Source organism: Macaca mulatta, chromosome 2, assembly GCF_049350105.2.
Source record: "Macaca mulatta isolate MMU2019108-1 chromosome 2, T2T-MMU8v2.0, whole genome shotgun sequence".
NCBI classification, from domain to species: Eukaryota; Metazoa; Chordata; class Mammalia; order Primates; family Cercopithecidae; genus Macaca; species Macaca mulatta.
Genome location: NC_133407.1, coordinates 155,129,776 through 155,155,506, shown reverse-complemented (window position 1 = coordinate 155,155,506; position 25,731 = coordinate 155,129,776). Strand labels below are relative to the sequence as shown.

Below are 25,731 nucleotides of genomic sequence, written 5' to 3'. Positions count from 1 at the left end.
CTCAAAGTGCTGGGATTACAGGCATGAGCCACCACGCCCAGCCTATTTTTTATTTTTTTTGAGACAGGAGTCTTGCTGTCGCCCAGGCTGGAGTGCAGTGGCCTGATCTTGGTTCACTGCAACCTCCGCCTCCCCAATTGAGGTGATTCTCCTGCCTCAGCCTTCTTGAGTAGCTGGGATTACAGGCGCCTGCCACCACGCCCGGACAATTTTTTGTATTTTTTTTTTAGTAGAGATGGGGTTTCATCATGTTGGCCAGGCTGGTCTCGAACTCCCGACCTCAGGTGATCCACCCACCTCGACCTCCCAAAGGGTTGGGATTACAGGCGTGAGCCACTGCGCCTAGCCAGTAGGGTAAATAAGTGGGACCAGGACAGAGCTTTACATTCTAGCTTGGGGGAACCAGAGGATTCAAGACCTGAAGGTGGAAAAAATACAAAGTGAAAACTTTAAAAATGAAAATAGTGAATACTTTACTCCTCTGGCATTTGAAAGTACGGAAAGTACAAATCGCTGGGTGCGATGGCTCAAGCCTGTAATCCCAGCACTTTGGGAGGCCGAGACGGGCAGATCACGAGGTCAGGAGATCGAGACCATCCTGGCTAACATGGTGAAACCCCGTCTCTACTAAAAAATACAAAAAACTAGCCGGGCGAGGTGGCGGGCGCCTGTAGTCCCAGCTACTCGGGAGGCTGAGGCAGGAGAATGGCGTAAACCCGGGAGGCGGAACTTGCAGTGAGCCGAGATCCTGCCACTGCACTCCAGCCTGGGTGACAGAGCGAGACTCCGTCTCAAAAAAAAAAAAAAAAAAGAGGCCGGGCGCGGTGGCTCAAGCCTGTAATCCCAGCACTTTGGGAGGCCGAGACGGGCGGATCACGAGGTCAGGAGATCAAGACCATCCTGGCTAACACGGTGAAACCCCGTCTCTACTAAAAAATACAAAAAACTAGCCGGGCGAGGTAGCGGGCGCCTGTAGTCCCAGCTACTCGGGAGGCTGAGGCAGGAGAATGGCGTAAACCCGGGAGGCGGAGCTTGCAGTGAGCCGAGACCGCGCCACTGCACTCCAGCCTGGGCGACAGAGTAAGACTCCGTCTCAAAAAAAAAAAAAGAAAAGAAAAAAAGTACAAATCATAAAATGTTGAAGATTGATAATAGATTACATTAAACATCTGTATAACAAGATTCCCAGACTAACAAAAACAAACCATACAAGCAGGTGAAAAAGATGTTAATGCCTAATAATATCCAAGCAGTAGGCAACCTGGTGGATGCTAGAATATAGGGAGTTGAACAGCCTCAGGTTGATGGTAGGAGTGTAGTAATGAGTACAGCCTTTTCAGTAGAAACTGCCACTCTGTTCCCCAGTGTTGAACATACACTTATGCAGCAACAGTCTGAGTGTATGGCCTAGAGAAACTTACGTCTGGGCATGACGTCTGAGGTGTAACGAGAGTTACCATTGCAGCATTGCATGGATAGTAGTGAAAAACTGCAAGTAACTCAAATGATCTAGGAAACTAAGTGTAGTCCGTTAAGGCAATGAAATATTATATAACTGTTAACTTTTGGGAGTGAAAAAAGACAAGTTGCAAAAAGCTGTACAGAATGATACTATTTATGTAAGGTATCTCTTCAGGAGCATTTGCTTGTGGTAAAGTAGGAAGAAAATGCAATGGGGGAAGGGTTAATTCTTGGAAAAAATGGATTAAAATAACAGTGTTAATTTTGGTAACATCAGAGTATTGGGTAGATAGTTATAAGGGTATAATTTTAAATGGAGAAAACAAACCATTTTGAGACAAGCAGGTTGGCTGGTTTCCTGTTTTGATGTAGTCTAGAGAAAAAGAACAAAAGCCCCTTACTCAAGCTGTAGCTTACCTAACTTCCAGACAATCAGCAGCAAAAAAATCCCAAGAAACTGTTATCATAAGTTCCTGCTTCATGGGGCTAGGGACCTCCCTGGGGCCCCCAGCATGTGCAGTTAGACTTCAACTTATAGTTACCTTTTCCTCATTTTAATGCTAAAAATCACACCCAGGGTGGAGATTTAACCTGCTAGTGCTACACGCAATTTCTGAAGAAGCATGTTTAGCCACTGTGCATGCGGTAGAGAAACCCCTCCTATATACATACCCTGACATCACCCCTCCCCATAGGAAGGCCCTTTAAAGTTAACTCCCACACTGCTTTCAGAGAACAGCTGCCCCTTTCCTTTTGCAGTGCTAGCTCACTATGCACAAGCTAAATAAACTTTCACTTTCTCTTTGCTATTGTGTCTGATGATCTCTCTTGATTTCTGTCATGGAAGATTCCAAGAACCTAGGTCACTGTTAACAATTTCAATTAAAATATTAAAAAATTTAAAGATCACAGCCAGCCATAGGACTGTACTTGTTGATGTTTTGATAAATATGGCCTTTACTTTTGTAAATTCAAAATTAAATTAATTTTGGTAACTTTCTAGGAACCCATCAACTTGTTGACTTTTCTTTTTGAAAGTATTACTTTGCCTTCTCTGTGTATATGAGTTCCAGATGATGAATTGGTTCCACCTAACAATAACAGAGTTCTTATGTAATTCTGCTTGTAGGAGTCTTCCTGAAAAAAAGCCGTTTGAAATACAGAAAAAGCTCTCTATGCTAATGTTCATTGCTGAGTTGTTTATAATTACAGGAGATTGGCAACAATATTTTCTTAAAAACAGGAATGGATGGTTCACTAAATCTGTTGGGCAGCTGTAAAGTCCAGTGAACCTGCTCTCCCACGTCACCCCATCTGCTGTTGCCAGAGTGCCCTAGTGCGTGACGGGGTAAAGGGGAGGAACGTGGGAGAATGTGGAGAGTGTCACATGTGCAGTCTCCAGTCAGTTATTTGTGTGGAGAAAACCTCTCCACACAAATAACTAGAACAAGACATGAACTCCTTCCTGTGTGGGAGGATGCCAAGTGTTCGTATATTTGTTTGTTTGTTTGTTTGTTTGAGAATGGGGTCATTTCTCCACTGACAGAGATGCATACATATTCAGTGTAGAACATTGGAGAACCAGGAGAGCACATAAATGAGTACCACCAGCAGCCCTGATCCTGTTTAGTCTACATGTGTGGACTTCGTTTATTGTATCTGGGGAAGGGAACATTTAGTGCCCTAACCTGCTGAGAGGCAGTGGAATCATGAGAGATAAATTTGTCTTTTTTGCCCTTCATTCTTATATCTGAGTTATCATGTTTGTCTGGCTCTGTTTGAGTGCCTGTTACGGATCTAGGGCAGTAAATATACCCAGCCTTGCTCTTAAACCTAGCATGGCAGTGAATGATGTGACCAGCTTAGAGCTGGTCAGTAGTACCTGGGAGTTAATCTGGTGTGTGTTCTCATTGTCTTTCTCTTGATCTCTTTCTGTCAAGAGTTTTTCATTTGTTTTTTAATTGAGGTATAATACAAATGAAATATAACATGCTAATCTTTTTTGTTGTTTAGGCTAACTTTTCTCTCTTTTTTTGAGACAGAGTTTCGCTCTTGTCCCTCAGGCTAGAGGGTAGTGGCACGATCTCGGCTCACCACAACCTTCGCCTCCTGGGTTCGAGAGATTCTCCTGCCTCAGCCTCCCAAGTAGCTGGGATTACAGGCATGCACCACCACGCCTGACTAATTTTGTATTTTTAGTTGAGACAGGGTTTCTCCATGTTGGTCAGGCTGGTCTCAAACTCCTGACCTCAGGTTAGCCACTGTGCCTGGCTAGGCAAACTTTTCATACAGTAAAATGCATAAATGGAACTGTATCATTTGTGAGTCATCACCTCACTTCCCTGTATTTCCATTGCTCTCAGAAAGTTCCCAGAGTACCTAAGTTTTATTTACAGTTCAAATTTTACACACTTACCTAAATGTGACCACTACTTGGATCAAGATATAAGAAATTTCTAGCGCCCTGGAGATTGGACTCGTGTCACCTGCTTATAGACAGACACATACTTACATACAATATTTGTGAGGATTGTTTCGGATACTCTGGTGCTGAAATTTGCTTCCTGAAGTCTGGTGTCATTTGTCTTTGTGGGTGACCTCACAATCTAGCCCATTTCTTCTGGCATCCCCTGCATACATGCTCCTTGTGCTCTGCCTAGCACTCTCCCGAGGAATAAATGTTTTGTCTCTCACAGATATGGGACACAGCAGGACAGGAACGGTTCCAGTCTCTTGGTGTGGCCTTCTACAGAGGTGCAGACTGCTGTGTTCTGGTATTTGATGTGACTGCCCCCAACACATTCAAAACCCTAGATAGCTGGAGAGATGAGTTTCTCATCCAGGCCAGTCCCCGAGATCCTGAAAACTTCCCCTTTGTTGTGTTGGGAAACAAGATTGACCTCGAAAACAGACAAGTAAGTACCAACGATGATAGATATTGTCACAGACACTTGCTCCCAAGGGGCCTTGTGAATTTGGAGGGTTCTCTGCTAAGCTCACATGGCTCTAGGAGGTGCTGGTGGGAGTCTTCATCACCCTATGCCAGCCCTTCAGGCCAACTGCCTTTAAGGACTGGGACCCAGGTGACCTGGGTTAAGTCCCCATCCTGCTCCCAGCTGGCTGTGACTTTACGCCATTGTCTTGGCTATCTCAACTTCAGTTCCCTTTCTGCACTTTGAAGGAGGGAATTCAGTTTTGTCATTCTCAGTAGTGCCCTCCCAGTACCTCCAGGCCGTGCTTGGATCTCCATGTGTGCAGAATATTGCTTTGGGCTTTGAGTGAAATTGCTGTACTATAGTTATAGTTTCAAATATCATTTCTGTTGGAAACATAGACTCTTTGATTAATTACGACTACGTTTATTTCTGACCATGGATCTTTTTTCCTCCCCTTCCTAAGTGACTTAGTCCTTATCTCTTGGCTGAAAATGGGCTAGGGGTTGGGGAAGGAATGAGAATGTGAGAGTGGCATGGGTGACATCACACTAGCAGTAATGGTAAAGGGACTCTAAACCTTAAGACCAAGCTGCTGGGCATTTCCTGTCCTGGGATCTCTGAGGTCCCAGTAAACACTCTTCATTTCTTCCCAGACTGGCTTCTTACTCCATTCACAAATGGCTTTTAAGTATAACTGAGGGTCAGAAGGTATGAGCTGTAGACTGAGACAGGCTTTGAGCTCTCTAGCTGAATCCTAGCTATCCTGAGCATAGCCAGCAGGGCGAGTTTGGACGGGTCTACTGGTCTCTTCCAACACCCTCTTTCCCCACATCTGTGTCCTCACCTGTACCACCTGTAGACGAGGGACCATGACACTTCCTGGGGAGGATGGAGTCAGTGCTAGCTGCTTCTATCATGAGCCTGTGTGCACCCTACTTCTCCTTTCAGGTGGCCACAAAGCGGGCACAGGCCTGGTGCTACAGCAAAAACAACATTCCCTACTTTGAGACCAGTGCCAAGGAGGCCATCAACGTGGAGCAGGCGTTCCAGACGATTGCACGGAATGCACTTAAGCAGGTGGGTCTCCCACAGCTGACCTGCCCACTCTTGTGATGCCTGACCACTGACCCAGTCCCTGCCTGACCTCCTGCCCTTAATCTTCTTCCCTAACCCACTCTTTTCTATGTAGTCAGAATACCCTAAGTGTTCATCTGGGAAGGTTAGGACATGCTCTGCTTAAGCTTCCAGAAACCCCACTTTGGGGAAATAACCTAAAAGATGTAGAGGCTGGGAAGACTGAGACTGCCCTTCTTTTACTAGGCTTGTTCTTATTTTCTTGGCTGCGATTAGGAGATCAGGTCACTGGGAGACCCCTGATCAGATTGCTGCTCTATTTAAGAAGGAACTTAACTTGAATACAAATCCCAGCTCTGCTGCCTACCAATCATTATATCTAGTTTGGGCTTAAAAATATATATATTATGGCCAGGCATGGTGGCTCACGTCTATAATCCTAGCAGTTTGGGAGGCCAAGGCGGGCCGATCACTTGAGGTCAGGAGTTTGAGACCAGCCTGGCCAACATGGTGAAACCCCATCTCCACTAAAAAATAAAAAGAAAATTAGCCAGGCCTGGTGGGGGTTGCCAGTAATCCCAGCTACTCAGGAGGCTGAGGCAGGAGAATTGCTTGAACCCAGGCGGCAGAGGTTGCAGTGAGCCAAGATTGCACCACTGTACTCCAGCCTGGGTGACAGAGTGAGACTCTTTCTCAAAAAAAAAAATTAAAAATAAAATTATATCCGAACTTCTACCCCCTCACCTGAAAAATGGGAATACCTGCTTTTGCAGGGTGATTATGAAGATTAAATGAGACCAACTTTTTCAGCTCTCACATACTGACAGGTAACTTTTTTCCTTAGGAACAGTTAAGTAAACAAGGAAGAAAATGTAGGAAAACTATTCAAGGAATACAATACCTAGAATTTCTTACTTACTGTTTCTGTGATTAGATACAACCACTCATGCGAGTTGAAAGTCTTTTTTTTTTGTTTTGTTTTGTTTTGTTTTGTTTTGTTTTGTTTTGTTTGAGACGGAGTCTTGCTCTGTCACCCAGGCTGGAGTGCAGTGGCCGGATCTCAGCTCACTGCAAGCTCCTCCTCTCGGGTTCACGCCATTCTCCTGCCTCAGCCTCCCGAGTAGCTGGGACTACAGGCACCCGCCACTTCGCCCGGCTAGTTTTTTGTATTTTTTAGTAGAGACGGGGTTTCACCGTATTAGCCAGGATGGTCTCGATCTCCTGACCTCATGATCCGCCCGTCTCGGCCTCCCAAAGTGCTGGGATTACAGGCTTGAGCCACCGTGCCCGGCCGAAAGTCTGTTTTGATGTACAACTCTGTTAGGGGCAGTGGTGATTAAGGCAGATCACGAGGCCTCATCAGACAGGGTCTGGGGGTGGTCAGAGGTGTGACAGGTTTGGGGGGATGCATAGAGCACTTGAAGCACATAGTGGCTGTGAAGGGCAAGGCAGATTCTGCTGACTCCAGGAAGCCGGCAGAATGAAGGTAATGGCTTTCAGCAGGACAGAGAGTTGTTTGGAATGGTTGCTCCAAGGACCAGGGAAATTCTGGCATGAGTGGGGTCTGCACTAAGTGTTCCAGAATGAAAGGGACAGACCTACTCAGTGAGGAAATTGTTCCACCCAGAATGCCAGGAGAGCCCTCAAGTGGTAAGGAAAAGACCAAGATGCAGACTTGGCCACCCTCACCCACAAATAATAAACGGTTGTGTTTTTCTTAATGTTCATATAAGGGAATGGAAATCCAAATCGTGTAGGATAGTGTTTCCCACCTGTTTCCCTGTTGCCTGGCATCACCGTCTGAGTTTTTCTCTTCCATCACTACTGTCCCTGTTGTCTTTATGCTTTTATTTTTAGAGCTAGCCCCTAAGGAGTTAGATTGTTACATTGGAGGGTCTGTTTTATTATAAGTTAGGGTGCCAGGTTGCTTTCCCCAAGGGGAATAACATTTCAGCAGCGTGGGCTTGCTTTGTTCTACCTCCTTGCCAGCAAGCAATAGGTGTCACTTGTCACTCTGCTGACATTGCCAATCTTTGGGTGTATAAATTGCCACCATCGTGGCTACTGTTCCCTCTGAGTCCCTCTTCCTGGGGCTTAGCCATTTGGATTTTCTCTGCTGCACACAGCTAGCACATAGCACATGGTTGGGCCTCTCTCAGTTCTCATGAGCTGCTAGTCAATTGAAGTTAATTCTACTTGCATCTCAAGTGACTTTTTCAACTCTGTGGTATTTTTAAGTCCTTTGAACATAGGAAAAAAGTAATTTTTTATTTGGGTATGTCATTTTAAGTTTCTGTGTTTCCTGTGTCTACATCAGATTTTTCTCTAATTCAGCTGGAATTTGTTTTGGCTTATGGCAGGAAAGAGAGACTTGCCTTTTCTCTCAGAGAGCTCAGCCAGTTGTTTGAAATCATTCGGCTATGTTACATAAGCCGTTTCCCTCCCTGAATAGACCGTGGCCTGTGCTAAATGCTCATATGTGCTGGGATCTGTTTCTGGTCTCTCCAGTCTGTACTGGTGATGTCTATGCCATGTTCCCTTATCTGGACTGTCTTGATTTCACTGCCTGATAAGGCAAGTTTCCTCTTGCCACATTCTTTTTTTTTTTTTTTTTTTGAGGTAGAGTCTTGCTCTGTTGCCCAGGCTGGAATGCAATGGCGTGATCTCAGCTCACTGCAACCTCCGCCTCCCGGGTTCAAGTGAATCTCCTGCCTCAGCCTCCCAAGTAGCTGGGATTACAGACATCTGCCACAACGCTTGGCTAATTTTGGTATTTTTTAGTAGAGATAGGGTTTCACCATATTGGCCAGGCTGGTCTCAAACTCATGTTGTGATCCGCCCACCTCAGCCTCCCAAAGTGCTGGGATTACAGGCATGAGCCACCCTGCCCTGCCTGCCACATTATTTTTTAATAATTTTGTTTCAGTTCCATGATTTTCCTCTCTTACCTTCCACACCCCAAATAAAACTCTGTTGAGATTTTGATTGGAATTTTTTTCTTCAAGCCCACTGTTTTTTCCCCATTGATTGCAGTTTTGTTGCAACTGTTGCATTAGTCTGCTCAGGCTGCGTTAACAAAACCCCACAACATGGGTGGGTCCAACAACAGACATTTTGTTTTCTCACAGTTCTGAAGGCTGGAAGTCCATGAGCAAGATGCTGGCACATTTTGTTTCTGGTGAGGGCGCTCTTCTGGGCTCACAGACTGCTGTCTTCTCACTGTGTCCTCCCATGCCCTTTCTGCTGTGTGCACAGAGAGAGGACATATGAGTAAGGTGTCTGTGGTGTCACCTCTTCTTGAAAGGACACGAATTCTCTCAGATCAGGACCCCACCCTGCAACCTCATTTAACCTTCATTCCTTCCTTACTCCAAATACAGCCACCTGAAGGGTTAGGGCTTCAACACAGGAATTTTGGAGGAACACAAACATTCTGCCCGGCCGGGTGCGGTGGCTCACACCTGTAATCCCAGCACTTTGGGAGGCCGAGGCAGGTGGATCACCTGAGGTCAGGAGTTCGAGACCAACCTGGCCAACATTGTGAAACCCCATCTCTACTAAAAATACAAAAAATTAGCTGGGCGTGGTGGTGGGCACCTGTAATCCCAGCTACGTAGGATGCTGAGGCAGGAGAATTGCTTGAACCTGGGAGGCGGAGGTTGCAGTGAGCTGAGATTGCACCATTGCACTCCAGCCTGGGCAACAAGAGCAAAACTCCATCTCAAAAAAACAAAACATTCCACCCATGAATCTATTTTAGGTCTTGTTTCTGTTCCTTCAGTAAGATTGATTGATTTTTTTTTTTTTTTTTTTTTTTAAAGAGACAGGGTCTTGCTCTGTCAGGCTGATACGCAGTGGTGCAATCATCATTCACTGTAGCCTCCAACTTCTGGGGTCCAGTGATCTTTCCACCATAGCCTCTTAAGTAGGTAGGACTACAGACACACCCAAGCTATAATTGATTTATAATAGGATCCTTTGCCTTTCACAGTAAACATATTCCTAGGTACTAGTGGCAATATAAAATGTCGCTATTTGTAACAGCCAAAAAGTAAGAACAACTCAAATGTCCATCAACTGATAAGTGAATAAACAAAGGACAGCTTATCCATGCATTCTAATATTATTCAGCTATAAGAAGGAATGAAGTAGTGACACCTGCTGCCACATGGGTGCTAAGCGAAGGAAGCCAGTTGTAAAAAGACCGTATGTTGTATGATTCCATTTCAGTGAAATGTCCAGCCCGGATGCAGTGGCTCCTGCCTAAAATCACAGCACTTTGGGAGGCTGAGGCTGGAGGATCGCTTGAAACCAGGAGTTTGAGACCATCTTGGGCAACATAGCAAGGCCCCATCTCTACTAAAAATTAAAAATTATCTAGGCGTGGTGGCATGAGCTTATAGTTCCAGCTACTTGGGAGACCAAGACTGGAGGATTGTATGAGTCCAGGAGTTAGAGGCTACAGTGAGCTGTGATCATGCCATTGCACTCCAGTCTGGGTGACTGAGCGAGACTCTGCCTCAAAACAAAACAAAACAAAACAAAAACAGAAATTGCAGTCCACTAGAAGAAATGGGGAAAATTAAAATAAATAATGTTTAAAAATTAAGTGTCCAGAATAATAGGCAAGTCTATTGAGACAGTAGATCAGTGGTTGCTGGGTCCAGGATGGTGTAGAATGGGAGTGGGAAGGAACTACTAATGGGCATAGGGTTTTTTTGAGGGGGGTGATGAGAGTATTTTAGAGTTAATGTTGATGGTTGCCCAACTTTCTGAATATACTAAAAACCATTGAATTGTACACTTTATGGCATGTGAGTTAAAACCCAATAAAGCTATTAGGAGTGCAGTGGCACCATCTTGGTTCACTGCAACCTCGACCTCCTGGGTTCAAGCAATTATCCTGCCTCAGCCGCCTGAGTAGCTAGGATTATAGGTGCTTGCCACCATGCCCGGCTAATTTCTGTATTTTTAGTAGAAACGGGGTTTCACCATGTTGGCCAGGCTGGTCTTGAACTCCTGACCTCAGGTGATCCACCTGCCTCGGCCTTCCAAAGTGTTGGGATTACAGGCATGAGCCACCATGCTCAGCCAAAGCTGTTATTTTTTTAAGTATGTATTCCTAGATGTGTTATACTTTTATAGCTATTGTGAATGGAATGATTTTTTTCCTAGATAACTTTTAATGAATAGAAACAGTTCCTGCTTTATCTGCAAATCCTAAAACAGTCACTGGCACACAAGTGCTCAATGTTTAAGTGACATTGTTTTCCTGCACCCAAAAGTAGAATGCTACTCCTCATTGGAAACATGTTACTTTAGCTAAGTCCCACTAAAATGACCATAGTCCATCTGTTCTGACACTTGTCACAGATGGTAATAAAATTCATTCACAGCTGCCTTTCTAGGCCTGCAGCATTTGGGAGACAAAACTCTGCTAAACCTTTGGAAGAAAAAAGAGACCAAAGCAGAGGCCATTGGTCCAGAAAAGTGTATGGAAGATGGGGAGGTAGAAGGAGTGTTCCAGGTTGAGAGGGCAGCTCATACTCAACTCCAGCCACTTCACCTCGTGCACATACTGGCTGAGGGTTGCCAGATGTTTGAGAAGCTAGAAGTCCACACCATTGTCAACCATTGTCAACTATAGGGAACATACAGAAAGCATCTGAACTGGATGTGGATGTGGTCCCAGAGCTCCCAGATCATGATCTGATTGAGAACGTATGTGAACTTCTGTCCTGATTGCTCAGTGCAGACTGATGCGTCTCCTGGCAGGACTCCTCTCTTCACATTGACCTGGAGTTGTCACAAAATCTTTTTCTCTTGCTACTTCCTGAGCATGGCACCTTCTGCCAGAGTGTTCCCTTAACTGCGTGGGCAGGCTCTGCTCCACAGCTCCCCACCCACTCTGCTTGCCCAAGCAGAAGTGAGCCCCTCCTGGGCAGAAAGGGCCCGCAATGAGGGCTGAAATGTTTCAATTCCCTGAATAACCAACCTTTCTCTGTCTCCTTGTCCAGGAAACGGAGGTGGAGCTGTACAACGAATTCCCTGAACCTATCAAACTGGACAAGAATGACCGGGCCAAGGCCTCGGCAGAAAGCTGCAGTTGCTGAGGGGGCAGTGAGAGTTGAGCACAGAGTCCTTCACAAACCAAGAACACACGTAGGCCTTCAACACAATTCCCCTCTCCTCCTCTTCCAAACAAAACATACATTGATCTCTCACATCCAGCTGCCAAAAGAAAACCCCATCAAACATAGTTACACCCCACATGTCACACACACACACACACACACACACACACACACACCCCTGACGTAATCAAACTCCAGCCCCTGCCCGTGATGGCTCTTGGGGTCTGCCTGCCCACCCACATGAGCCCGCGTGTATGGCAGCAGGACAGGCCAGCGGTGGATGTCATTCTGATATGGAGTTGGCATTGGAAGCTTATTCTTTTTGTCCACTGGAGAGAGAGAGAACTGTTTACAGTTAATCTGTGTCTAATTTTTTTTTAACGGTCTTGTGGTCTTTTTACCTCCCCTTTCCCCTCCCTCCTTGAAGGCTACCCCTTGGGAAGGCTGGTGCCCCATGCCCCATTACAGGCTCACACCCAGTCTGATCAGGCTGAGTTTTGTATGTATCTATCTGTTAATGCTTGTTACTTTTAACTAATCAGATCTTTTTACAGTATCCATTTATTATGTAATGCTTCTTAGAAAAGAATCTTATAGTACATGTTAATATATGCAACCAATTAAAATGTATAAATTAGTGTAAGAAATTCTTGGATTATGTGTTTAAGTCCTGTAATGCAGGCATGTAAGATGGAGGGTTGAACCCTGTTTGGATTGCAGAGTGTTACTCAGAATTGGGAAATCCAGCTAGCGGCAGTATTCTGTACAGTAGACACAAGAATTATGTACGCCTTTTATCAAAGACTTAAGAGCCAAAAAGCTTTTCATCTCTCCAGGGGGAAAACTGTCTAGTTCCCTTCTGTGTCTAAATTTTCCAAAAGGTTGATTTGCATAATACAGTGGTATGTGCAATGGATAAATTGCCGTTATTTCAAAAATTAAAATTCTCATTTTCTTTCTTTTTTTCCCCCCTGCTCCACACTTCAAAACTCCCCTGTTAGATCAACATCCTACTATGAGAGCGAAAGGAAAACCCTCACAGATCTGTCCTAGTGATTTTTACCTTTGTTCTAGAAGGCGCTCCTTTCAGGGTTGTGGTATCCTTAGGTTAGCGGAGCTTTTTCTCCTTTTCCCCACCCATCTCCCCGATATTGCCCATTATTAATTAACCTGTTTCTTTGGTTGGAACCCTGGCAGTTCTGCTCCCTTCCTAGGATCTGCCCCCGCATTGTAGCTTGCTTAATGGAGCACTTCTCCTTTTTCCAAAGGTCTACATTCTAGGGTGTGGGCTGAGTTCTTCTGTAAAGAGATGAACGCAATGCCAATAAAATTGAACAAGAACAATGATCATCTGCCTTTGCCATGTCTTTTTTTCCTTCTTTGAGAGCCTTGACTCAGTAGAGACCACATGAGTTAATCATAGCCAATGCCTTATCCAGCAAGGAGCCCTCCATAAATGGGCATGTGTGGTGCTTCGAGGCAGAAAGGCCCTCTCATATCTGGTCCTGTAGTGCCTGTCCCTAGTTGTTTTGTTGTTGTTGTTGTTGTTTGAGGGGAGAGGGGTGGGTAGTTTAATCGCAGTGTTGTTGTTGTTTGAGGGGAGAGGGGTGGGTAGTTTAACCATGGATGGAGAAAGCATTGTCCCTTTAGAAGATCAACCACAAACTGCTGGGGACCTCTGAGCCATGCATATCCTGTAGGTGTAACTGTAACCTATTCGTGTGTTATGTGTTTTATTTTTAGTTGACCTAGTTGCTAACACTTAGATGTATAATTCTGCATTTGTCACAGGAGAGGAAGATTTGGCAGCAGAGACCCTGTATTCCAACATATGTAAACCCCTACCTGGAATGGAATAGATCCCACTTAGAAGCAATTTTATTAAAATAGTAGTAGTTCAGGCCGTGGGTCACTTTAGGTTCTGCAGAAGTACCTCATTGACTTAGATCTTGAATTCTACTTTGCTACACTTTTTTACATTTCTACTTCTCAGGCTCCTCAGCTGGTTTATTTCCTCATGGCTCCTCTTGGCATGTACTTTATGTGTTAAAAATAGCGTAGTTTAGAAGCTCAGATGCTGCACAATGTGAGATTATCCACAGTGCGATTTCACCCTGGCTGGTGGCGCATGGCTTAAATCTTCTCTGGTCCTGTATTTTGTTTGGGCCTCATCAGGTGTTTGTACTCTAGAGGGCCCCAGCTTGGGGCCCAGTGACTGGGCCACAGTGTGTGGACTCTTGTGTGATGCTCACCTCTGCAAATCAGGCGTCTGTTCCTCTGATTGTGTTACACTGGTCTTGACCTTGTATGTGACATTAAAATGGACCTTGACTTCTGATCTGCTTGACCTTTATCCTAAACTGATGATCATCCTGACATTACTTAGCTTAAGATGAATGTAATCTTTAATTGACTCTGATTTCAACCATTGTCCTTACCATAGCTTACCTTAATTTTAACGGCTTTGGCTTTGAACTGACTGACTTTACCCTAAACATGATCACTGTTGAATAACCTTGACTCTGACCCACCTCCTGACCCTAATCACCTGACTTTGAAGCTAATATGGAACCCTACTATGACAATAGGTCTTACTCTCTGACCTGGGACTAATTAGTCTCATGTCCCATCAGCCTGATGGCTGAGGTTGGTGTCATATTACAACCCTAAATTGTATAATGTTTATCTAAGGGATTCAGCTTAACTACAGTAGGAAGCCATGGCTGAGACTGAGCTCTGCATCAACACAGTGCCTTTTTCTATATTCCTATGTAGATTCAGCATAAGCATGTGTTTTCTCTCAAAAGAAGGGAACTTGTCATTTTGCTGCAATAAGCAGTAAGGATATACTTCTGAGAAGAATATCTGGGACTGAGTTTGTCTGCAGTACTATGGATTGTTTGAGTTCATTTGTATTTGCCTCGAGGTGAGAATGAGAGATGAGTGTGTTGCTGTGTTTACATCCATCTCAGTTTGCTCTAACAAGTAATCAGAAGTTACTTTTGGCCAGGCACACTGGCTCACACCTGTAATTCCAGCACTTTGGGAGGTCGAGGTGGGTGGATTACCTGAGGCCAGGGGCTTGAGAGCAGCCTGGGAAACATGGCAAAACCTCATCTCTAATAAAAATACAAAATTTAGCTGGGCATGGTGGTAGGCGCCTGTAGTTGCAGCTACTTGGGAGGCTGAGGCAGGAGAATTGCTTGAACCCGGAAGGCAGAGGTTGCAGTGAGCTAAGATTGTGCCACTACACTCCAGCCTGGGCAACAGAGTGAGACTCCATCTCAAAAAAAAAAAAAGTTTTGGAAAGGACATCTGGGAATGAGTTTGTTGTACTAATATGTACTTGTTTCAGTAGTACTCCTTCCTCAGATCCCAGCTTATTCTGTCTCCATGTGAGTGTGTGTTGCTGTGCCGACTTTTATCTCCCCCAAGAAGCTATGAGGATTTGGTTTTAAGAAGAATGCCTGAGTTTGTTGTACTAACAGGAATTCTCATCCAAACTCCTACTGGGGTTCATTCTGATTTCACTCATCTTTTAGTAAGAATATGCCTTTGAGGTTAATGTGTATTGCATTGTTTACATTCATGTCCGTTAACATTGACCAGCAATAAGATTTCACCTTAGAGATCTGAGACTAAGCTTTTTTGCACTGAAAATGATGGCTTCCAATAGCACGAAGTAGGTGCATCTTGGTTCACTCTACCTTGCAGTAAGAACATGCCCTAGAGAGGAATGTATGTGTCCTGCTTACCTTCCTCTCAGTTGTCAGTCGCATGCAATTAGGAGTTACATGAATCAAATGATTGAGACTGGATGTACTTGTACTAATATCGATTCTTTTCATTAGCACATTAGACTCATTCTAATTGATTTACACTTACGATCATCCTGACTTTGATCCCCTTGAGGTGACCTTGGATTAACTTTGAAACTGACCCACATGTCCTGACCTTGACTTTTTTTTTTTTTTTTTAAACGGAGTCTCACTCTGTCACCCAGGCTGGAATGCAGTAGTGTGAGTGATCTCAGCTCACCACAACCTCCGCCTCCTGGGTTCAAGCGATTATCCTGCCTCAGCCTCCTGGGTAGCCAGGATTACAGGTGTGCACCACCACACCTAGCTACATTTTGTATTTTTTAGTAGAGAGGGTTTCACCATGTTAGCTGGGCTGGTCTCAAACTCGCGACCTCAAATGATTCGCCCACTTTGGCCTCCCAAAGTGCTGAGATTACAGGTGTGTTGATCCTGATCTTGAATCTCATACACAATCATCCTGACCTTAAGCTGAAATAAGCATGAACTTGACCTTGAATTTGAATCTAGCCCTAATTCTGACCCTTGTCCTCATCCTAACCATCACCCTGACCATGTTTTGCCCTCATTTTAAACTTGCCCTTGAAACTGACCTTGATTGATTTTGAATCCAGTACGCGCTGATGCTTTTCATAGCCCTGAATCTGAATCTGAAGCCAACCCTGAACATTGTCCTGGCCATAAGTTTATACTTCCCCTAAGTTTATACCTGAATCTAGCTGACTTTAACCATTCTTAAGTTAACCTTAGTCATCCTGCCATTGATGATAGTCTGCCTTTGAACTGCTCTGACCTTCAAATGACCTTGATCCTCTTGGCTCTAATCCTTAGCACTGGTATGACCTTGGACCCAACCTTGTCCTGGTGCTGACTAGCATTCTGACCATATCACACCGTAAGTTTCAACTTTACCTTGAGCTTGAGCCATTTGGACCTTGACATGACTTTGAGGCTGACTCTGATTATCACCTTGAACATCATTCTAGCCATGTCTTAGTTTGTTTTGTTTTGTTTTGTTCTGTTTTTTGAGACAGAGTCTCGCTCTGTCGCCCAGGCTGGAGTGCAGTGGTGCGATCTCCGCTCACTGCAAGCTCCGCCGCCTCCCGGGTTAACGCCATTCACCTGCTTCAGCCTCTCTAAGAAGCTGGGACTACAGGCCCCCGCCACCACGCCCGGCTAATTTTTTTGTATTTTCAGTAGAGATGGGGTTTCACCATGTTCGCCAGGATGGTCTCAATCTCCTGACCTCGTGATCCACCTGCCTCGGCCTCCCAAAGTGCTGGGATTACAGGGGTGAGCCACCGCGCCTGGCCTTGTTTTGTTTTCTTTACTTAACTAAAGCCTCTCCAGGTGATTCTAACGCGTAGCTGGAGTTGAACTGGTGTAAAAGTATTTCCTTAAATATTTTATGAACCACAAATGTGTAAGGTCCACAGCTGGTTCCTAAGAGACAGGAAAAAGTTTGGCCTTAAAAAAAATTAAAGATCTCAGCCAGACATGGTGGCTCATGCCTGTAATCCCAGTACTTTGGGAGGCCAAGGCAGGTGCATCATTTGGGGTCAGGAGATTGAGACCATCCTGGCTAACATGGAGAAATCCCATCTCTACTAAAAATACAAATAATTAGCCAAGCATGGTGGCAGGCGCTTGTAGTCCCAGCTACTCAGGAGGCTGAGGCAGGAGAATGGCATGAACCCAGGAGGCGGAGCTTGCAGTGAGCAGAGATAGTGCCACTCCAGCCTGGACGACAGAGCGAAACTCCATCTCAAAAAAAAAAAAAAATTAAAGATCTCAAATATATGCTCTAGCCTTCCCCACCACTGCCGCCACTGAATTGCAACACTGCACAGATTTTGTTTGACCCACTTTCCCTACATACATCCAACCAATATTTGTAAATGGGAAGATAGCACACAAAATCCAACTCTAGTTTGTTTTTTAAAAAATTGGAAGAAAGTGCAACACTTCGATCACACTCCCGAATTTCTCATAGTGACCACTAATTGAGGACCCACCTTATTTAAAACTTGCTTGCCTGGCTCCCATGCTAAGAAACCAACTTGTGTCTGAGGGCGGCCTGGCAGCTTCCAAGTGGAATGCGCGTGCTCCGAGAGACCGGGCTTTGGGATGTGGTGCGCTGAGTGCTGCTGCTCTGCCAAGTGAGCTCAGCCTGGTCCACAGTGACTACCGAGTTTCCATGTCCTGAGTTTCCTGGCTAGGTAGAAGATACTGGAAGTCTGGAGGAGAACCCAAAACTGCCAGCATGGCACATCCTGTCCCCACCTCTTTCCTTTAAGGAGAGGAACCATGTGCCTTCATAATGCCCTTCCTCACAGTACCCCTTCCCTTTGCCAGAAGTCCTGCCTCCATTCACATTGCAGGGCTAAAGATGCCCCTTTTTGCTTATTTTTGTCGTTTCATGGAAGGGAGCCAGAACTGGAATTTTGTTAGTTTTTTGGGTTCTAATCGTAGTCCGTGGGTGTATTATTACTCCCTATTTTATGCCAGGAAAGAGAAAGGGTAAAGGCTATAAAAAATCCCTAGCTTAGAGGAGGAAAAGGCCACTCTGGATGGCATATTGTATGGAGGTGGTGAATTCAGTAATTGGGTTTCCATTGGTATCTGTTGCTTCTGCTTTCAGAAGCAAGCTTGGCTTGTGGTTTATAAAAGTACCCTGGGTCCTAGGCCGAACGCTCATGCCTGTAATCCAGCACTTTGGGAGGCCAAGGCGGGTGGATCACGAGGTCAGGAGATCGAGACCATCCTGGCTAACATGGTGAAACCCTGTCTCTGCTAAAAATACAAAAAAAAAAAAAAAAATTTAGCCGGGCGTAGCGGTCGGCGCCTATAGTCCCAGCTGCTTGGGAGGCTGAGGCAGGAGAATGACGTGAACCCAGGAGGCGGAGCTTGCAGTGAACAAAGATTGCTCTACTGCACTCCAGCCTGGGCAACTGAGCAAGACTCCGTCTCAGAAAAAATAAAATAAAAGTACCCTGGGTCCCTAGTCATCTCTGCACTCCCAGGATTGCCTGCTGGGGTACTGTCTAAGTTGTGGAAGGACAGGGAAACTTCTTGCCAAATTTCATTCCTTGCCGTAGAACAGGATCCTCCAACTCTAGACATTAACTTAGGTTGTCTTGGAGAGATCACCAAGGTTTTGTTAAGTCACTTGATTCTCTAACTGCACTCCCAGGTAAAAGGAAACTACCCTCACATCTATGGTCTATTGATTTTTGACAAGGGTGCCAAGACCATTCAATGGGGAAAAGACAGGTTTTTCATCAAATTGTGCTGGGATACGGATACCCATACCCATCTGCAAAGAATGAAGTTGGAGTCTTAACCTTGCACCGTATACAAAAACTAACTTGAACTGGATCAAAGACCTAAGTGTCAGAGCTAAAACTGTAAAACCCTTTGAATAGGGGGAAAGCTTCATGACAATGGATTTGGCAGTAATTTATTTGATATGACTTTAAAAACACAGGCAACAAAAGAAAACAGATAAATTGGACATCATGAAAATTAAAAAATTTTGTGCCGCAAAGGACACTATAAAGAGTAAAAACTCATCATATATCTCATAAGGGATTAATATCCAGAATATATAAAGAAGTCCTACAACTCAGTTTTAAAAAGTGATTCAACAATGAGTGAAGGACTTAAATATATATTTCTCCAAAGAAGATACAATGATCACTGTCAGTCCACCAGAAAATGCAAATCAAAACCACACTGAGCTACTTAACACAAAAAACAACAAGTGTTAGTGAAGATGTGGAGAAATCAGAAACCTTGTGCTTTACTGGTGGGAATGTAAAACAGTGCAGCCACTTTGGACAATAGTCTGGTGATTCCTCCAAAAGAGAAACATGGAATTACCATGGGACCAGCAACTCCCCTCTTGAGATGTGTACCCAAGAGAATTGAAAGCTGGGATTCAGAGAGATACTTGCACACCCATGTTCATGGTAACATTATTTACATTAGCCAAAAAGTGGAAACTAGTGTCCATCAACAGGAATAGATAAACACAATGTGATATGTATATAGAATGGAATATTATTCATAAGGAGTAAGGCCAGGAGCGGTGGCTCATGCCTGTAAGCCCAGCACTTTGTGAGGCTAAGGCAGGTGGATCATGAGGTCAAGAGATCGAGACCATCCTGGCCAACATGGTGAAACCCCATCTCTACTAAAAATACAAAAATTAGTTGGGTGTGGTGGCACACGCCTGTAATCCCAGCTACTCGGGAAACTGAGGCAGGAGAATCATTTGAATCCGAAAGGCGGAGGTTGCAGTGAGCTGAGATCATGCCACTGCACTCCAGCCTGGGTGACAGAGCTAGACTCCGTCTCAAAAAAAAACAAATCTGAGTCATGCTGCAGTATATGTGAGACTTCAAAACATTATTCCAAGGCCGAGAGCAGCGGCTCACTCCTGTAATCCCAGCGTTTTGTGAGGCCAAGGTGGGAGGATCATTTGAGCCCAGGAGTTCCAACTGGCCTAGGCAACTTAGTGTGACCCTATCTCTACAAAAAATAATATTAGCCAGGTGTGGTGGCACGCACCTGTAGTACCAGCTACTTGGAGGCTGAGGCGGGAGGATTGCTTGAGCCTAGAAAGGCTGCAGTGAGCTGTGATTGTGCCGCTGCACTCCAGCCTGGGCAACAGAGTGAGATCCTATCTCTAAAGGAAAAACATTATTCTAAGTGAAATAGACACAGGAGGACAAATACTGTATCATTCCACTCTTAGGAAGTACCTAGAAGAGGAAAATTCATAAAAGACAAAAAGTAGAACAGAGTGCGGGGGTGGGGAGTGGAGAATTACTCTTTAAAGGGTACACAGTTTCTGTTGGGGATGATGGAAGTTTTGGAAGTGAACAGTGGTGATGTTTGCACAACATTGTGAATATATTTAATGATGCTGGAATTGACAAGAAGGTAAATTTTTTGCAAGTTTTATACGTTTTTTAATTGAAAAAAAAGGAAACTGCTGAGTGAAAAAAGTCAAAGATCAATGAGTGCCTAAAGCCCATGAACTTGAAAATGAGGCTTCACCCCCACACATTTCTGGAACTCGGCTCCGAATCAGGGTGGGGGCCAGAAATTTTTACTCAGTTTCGGGGGACACATGAGTTAGGACTCATTTCTTGGGCCTTAAAGCTGTGCAAGCATCTCCTGGCAACTCCAGCCAGCTTTGTTGCTGAAGGAGGCTGTAGGTAGTGCAGAGAAGCCCTTCCCCAGGCACTCTCCCCAGCGGAGCAGGGACCTGGAAAGTCAGTGGCCTTCCTTTCCTCACATCCATTGAGGCCAGTGTGGAGACTGGGATGCTGGGAAGCTTGCCCCAGGCACCTTTGACCCTGCAAGTCCCTGGAGCTCTGCCCCAGGCAGGGCTGCAGGCCCCTGAGCTGCCCAGACAACATCTCCAGGAGCACCAAGGCAGGAAACTCACTGGAGAGCTGGGGCTTTAAGAAAACTTCATGCTTTGCTTTTTTCCCCCACCTTCAGCGCCATGGATTTCCTTGGTCTGGGTGTGTTGAAGGCTCACCCGATGATTTGAGGGTGTGGCCAGGGTGAAGAAGCACACAGCGCTGGATGCCCTCAGCAGAGGCCTTTGGCCCAGGGCTTCTGCAGAAGCCGGGAAGGAGCCTGTACTTCCCGCCTTCCACTACCCATGGCTCTGGACAATGACAGGCTGGGCAGAGAGACCTATCAGTGGGCACAAAAGATCTCTGTTTCTGCTCGGGGTGTTTCTGTGTAGGAAAAGAAATCCCATCTTTCTTCATTGAGGTCCAAAACCAGCAGAACTGCTCTTCCGCCTGGCCCTTCTAGTATGTGAACCTGGTTCCTGTAGGAAGTTGTGGCTCTACTGTCCCCTCCAGAGGCCACACCAAGGTCTGGAGGAGGCAGGGGCTCCCGGGAATGATGGGACCCCTGAGCCGCTGTGTCTACATGGGGTACTCGGTTATGGACAGAGGCAGGTTGCTAGTTTGCACATAGACCAACCAGAGAAGGCCCGAAAAGTGTTTGCAGCTGTTCCAGGCTGTGTTTGGGAACCTACAGCTGAGTGTAGCAGGCCTGTGGCATTTGCCAAGAACGGGCACTGCAAGCCAGGCTGTGACCCTGCTGCTCCATTCTCCTGCTCTCTGGGTTCCTTGGTGCTATGCCTTCCAGGCTTGGGATAGAAAGTCAAGGGAAGAAGAGTATACCCTGGTGGCCAGCCTGGCAGTGGTGAGTGGCTCCAGTGGGGAGAGGCCCAGGGACTGGGGCTGGGTTCCAGGATCCGTTCGGCAAAGGATTTCTGGCCAGCTGCTACCCTCAGAGAGCAGTTATGAAGGAAAACCAGGTCAAGAAGCTGACGCCTGCCCCACAGGAGCGCACAGACTCAGAGCCAGATAGCCCTGGCAATGGGGAGGGATCCCTGTGGCTGCAGCCACAGAGACCATGTCCCTGGGGCGTGCAGTGGAGCCTTGCCGCAGTCACAGTCAGCACAGGCTGAAAACTGCACCAGTTACAGGCCTGCAGGCCAGCCCCGAGCTGCAGGTGGGTTTTGTTTTATATCCTGCAGTTTTCCTTCAATGTGAAGTTTTATGGCTCCAGTGTTTAAAACACACACACACAAACACAAGATGACGTATAAAAAATGCTGATGCCCACATCTCTTCAAACCGTCTTGCAGCCCCAGGCCCCCATTCTCCTTGCTGCAGCAGCTGGAGCCGCTGGTGCCCCCAGGCAGGGCCACTGCACCTCCAGCACCGGCTCCTCACCTCCTGCCTCTCAGGCAGATTTAGATCATCTCCCTGGCCAGGTAGGCCTGCAAGCCTGTGGCCCCTGGGAGAGAGAGAATGTATTAGTCAGGGTTCTCTAGAGGGACAGAAGTAATAGGATATATGTATATATGAAAGGGAGTTTATTAAAGATAATTGACTCACACCATCACAAAGCAAAGTCTCACAATAGGCCATCTGCAAGCTGAGGAAGAAAGAAGCCAATAGTAGATCAGTTCAAGTCCAAAAACCTCAAAAGCAGGGAAGCTGACAGTGCGGCCTTCAGTCTGTGGCCAAAGGCCCGAGAGCCCCTGGCAAACCACTAGTGTAAGTCCAAGAGTCCAAAGGCCAAAGAACCTGGAGTCTGATGTCCCAGGGCACAGGAAGCACCCAGAACAGAAGAAAGATGAAGCCGGAAGACTCAGCAAGCCAGCTTATCCCACCTGCCTGCGTTGTTCTAACCACGCTGGCAGCTGTTAGATGGTCTCCACCCACATTGAGGGTGGGTCTGCCACTCACAGTCCGTGGACTCAAATGTTAATCTCCTCTGGAAACACCCTCGCAGACACACCCAGGAACAAGTTTATCAGCTATCTAGGCATCCTTCAATCCAATCAGTTTGATATATTAACATCACAAGTCCTTGTCAACTTGAACCCATACACATCTCCTGAAATCATATTTAATCTCCAAATAAAGGAAATAATAAGGTCATAATTACCCCTAACATAATACAGCTATCCTTCATACAACCAGAAGCACACTAATCCTTAACATAAATGCTATTACATAAAGTTAACAACATTTAAATGCCGATATAAAATCAATAAATCTTATGTCACATGGTAACGGAAAAAGAAAGGAAATAAAATGGAGGTGTTTTCTCAGTACAAGTGTATACATGCACAAACATATTTTTAACAAAATAAGGAAGAAATGGTTGTGACCATTACAATCCTTGTTTCTGCAATTGGTCACATGGCTGTAGCTGGTATTAATAACTATTATCTTCTGCTACCCATACTGTATTCCCTTTGCCTTCGGCAAGCACCTCAGCTGGTTGTGGCTTTTTACCTGGTGGAATGACCCAAACCTTCATTCCTGAAGGATCCGACCATTTGCAGTCCTGCCTGGATTGGGCTATTGTAGTTTCCCATTGACCTTAGTCACAGGGCCTGGTAATACTCAGAGACAACCTAAGGGAATCCTATATTCCATGCATACTCTTCCTTATTACCTTCATTGTGGAGTAGTAGTCTGATTTCATCTTGATAGTCCAGGTCAGTCACCCCAGCCAACACTAACTTCCTTCTTAGCCTGTGGACTTAGAGGCAGAGGAGCCCAAAATGGTCAGTTGGCAATCTTCCACTTTAATAGAATTATTATTTTGTCTCCTGGTGGCAACATTCCTCCCTCTGGAACTGAGACCTCTAGGCCAGCAGAACATAATGTTCCAGGAACAGGAAGCAAAACTTTGCTAGTGGGTCACTAGGGGTGATGGTGAATGGTGCCACATCCACTTCCACCCCTTGATTCCTGGATCTGTGAATGCTGGCTATGGGAAAAACTGCCATACGTTGGATGCTGATTCAGAGCATGCACGGCCTTCTGGAGAGCTTTGCCCCAGTCCTGCAAAGTATTGTCACCTAGTTGGCATTGTAATTGTGACTTCAAAAGGCCATGTTCTATCAATCCGGCTGCTTAAGGATGATGGGAAACATGGTAAGACCAGTTAACTCCATGAGCGTGAGCCCACGGCTGCACTTCTTCAGCCGTAAAGTGAGTGCCTTGGTCGGAGGCAATGCTGTGTGGAATACCAAGATCGTGGATAAGGCATTCCGTTGAGTCCGAGGATGGTAGTCTCGGTAGAAGCGTTGCGTGCAGGATAGGCAAACCCACATCCAGAGTAAGTGTCTATTCCGGTGAAGACAATCCTCTGCCTTTTCCATGATGGAAGAGGTCCAAGGTAATCAGCCTGCCACCAAGTAACTGGCTGATCACCCCGAGGAATGGTGTCATATCGAGGGCTCAGTGTTGGTCTCTGCTGCTGGCAAATTGGGCACTCAGCAGTGGCCACAGCCAGGTCAGCCTTGGTGAGTGGAAGTCCGTGTTGCTAAGCCCATGTGTAACCTCCATCCCTGCCACCATGGCCACTTTGTTTATGAGCCCATTGGGCAATGACAGGGGTGGCTGGGGAAAGAGGCTGAGTGGTGTCTACAGAATGAGTCATGATTGATAAATACCCACGATAAAAATCTTCCTTTGCTGAGGTCACTCTTTGGTGAGCACTCAAGCGGGACACAAATATCTTCACAGTTTTTGACCACATACTGTGGTCAGAGAAATCCATCCACATACCTCTTCCCCCAGTTCACCAAGTTTCCGATCACGCTTCCTCCGAGTCCCTGTCCATCCAGCCAAACCATTGGCTACAGCCCATGAATCAGTATATAATCACGCATCTGGCAATTTCTCCTTCCATGCAAAGTGCACAACCAGGTGCACTGCTCGACGTTCTGCCTCCTGGGACGATTTCCCTTTCACCACTGTCCTTCAGAGATATCCCAGAAAGGGGCTGCAGCTGTCCACTTATGGGTGGTACCTGCATATTGTACAGAGCCATCTGTAAACTAGGCCCTTGTCTCCTCTTCCTCTGTCAACTGATCATGGGGCCATGAGGCCACTGGCAGGCTGGGAGAGAGAAGGCAGGGTGGCAGGAGTGGGGACCATGGGCATTTGAGTCACTTCCTCATGTAACTTACTTGTATCTTCAGGACCTGCTCGAGCCAGATCACATGTATACCACTTCATTTGATGACGGAATGCTGCTGTGCACACCCCTCCCACTTTATGGCTAGATGGGTCGGAAAACACCCAGTTCATGATATTCAGTTTAGGTCTCATGGTGACTTGAACATAGTCAAACATAGTCAACTGTTGAACATAGTCAAACATAGTCAAATGTTCACTTTCTAACAGGCCAAGAGCTGTCTCTCGAAAGGAGACAAGTTATCTTCAGAAGATAGCAGAGCCTTGCTCCAAAGTCCTAGAGGCCTCTGTGATTCACCTGTGGGAGCCTGCCAAAGGCTCCAAACATCATTGCTATCTACCACTGACACCTCAGGCACCATTGGATCTGCTGGGTCATATGGCCCAAGTGGCAGAGCAGCTTGCACAGCAGCCTGGACCTCTTGCAGAGCCTTATCCTGTTCTGGACCCCACCCAAAACTGGCAACCTTTTGGGTCACTTGACAAATGGGCCGGAGTAACACACCTGAATGAGGAATGTGTTGCCTCTAAAATCCAAATAGGCCCACTAGACATTTTGCCTCTTTCTTGGTCATAGGAGGGGCCAAATGCAACAACTTATCCTTCACCTTAAAAGGAATATCTCGACAGGCCCCAAACCACTGAACCCCTAGATATTTTACTGCAGTAGTAGGTCCCTGTGTTACCAGAAGGTGCCATGCAGGTCCAGGCTCTTGGTGTCCTGAACAAAGAATTGGATGAGACACACACAGATAGGAAAGCAAGG

At 45.9% G+C, this 25,731-nt stretch overlaps 1 protein-coding gene and 2 long non-coding RNA genes across 8 annotated transcripts in view; 2 read left to right on the top strand and 1 right to left on the bottom strand.

Moving 5' to 3' along the window:
- RAB7A (RAB7A, member RAS oncogene family) overlaps positions 1-12,952 on the top strand; it is an 88,444-nt gene extending 75,492 nt beyond the window's left edge. For all 6 annotated transcript variants that reach the window (XM_015130099.3, XM_077993672.1, XM_077993676.1 and 3 more), the window contains 3 exons: positions 4,158-4,376; positions 5,346-5,474; positions 11,489-12,952. In XM_015130099.3, coding sequence (XP_014985585.1) covers positions 4,158-4,376; positions 5,346-5,474; positions 11,489-11,584 — 444 coding nt within the window. In that variant the 3' untranslated portion in view covers positions 11,585-12,952. The remainder of the gene's footprint in view (positions 1-4,157; positions 4,377-5,345; positions 5,475-11,488) is intronic.
- Positions 1-19,795, top strand: part of LOC144339339 (uncharacterized) — a 42,206-nt gene extending 22,411 nt beyond the window's left edge. Inside the window, exon 3 of the long non-coding RNA XR_013414302.1 lies at positions 19,670-19,795. This is a non-coding gene — a long non-coding RNA (uncharacterized LOC144339339). The remainder of the gene's footprint in view (positions 1-19,669) is intronic.
- Positions 15,592-19,634, bottom strand: LOC144339340 (uncharacterized). Its single transcript, XR_013414304.1, has 2 exons — positions 18,138-19,634; positions 15,592-15,814 (listed from the first exon to the last, which is right to left on the bottom strand). It is a non-coding gene; the product is annotated as an uncharacterized LOC144339340 (long non-coding RNA).
- Positions 19,796-25,731: the final 5,936 nt, after the last annotated feature.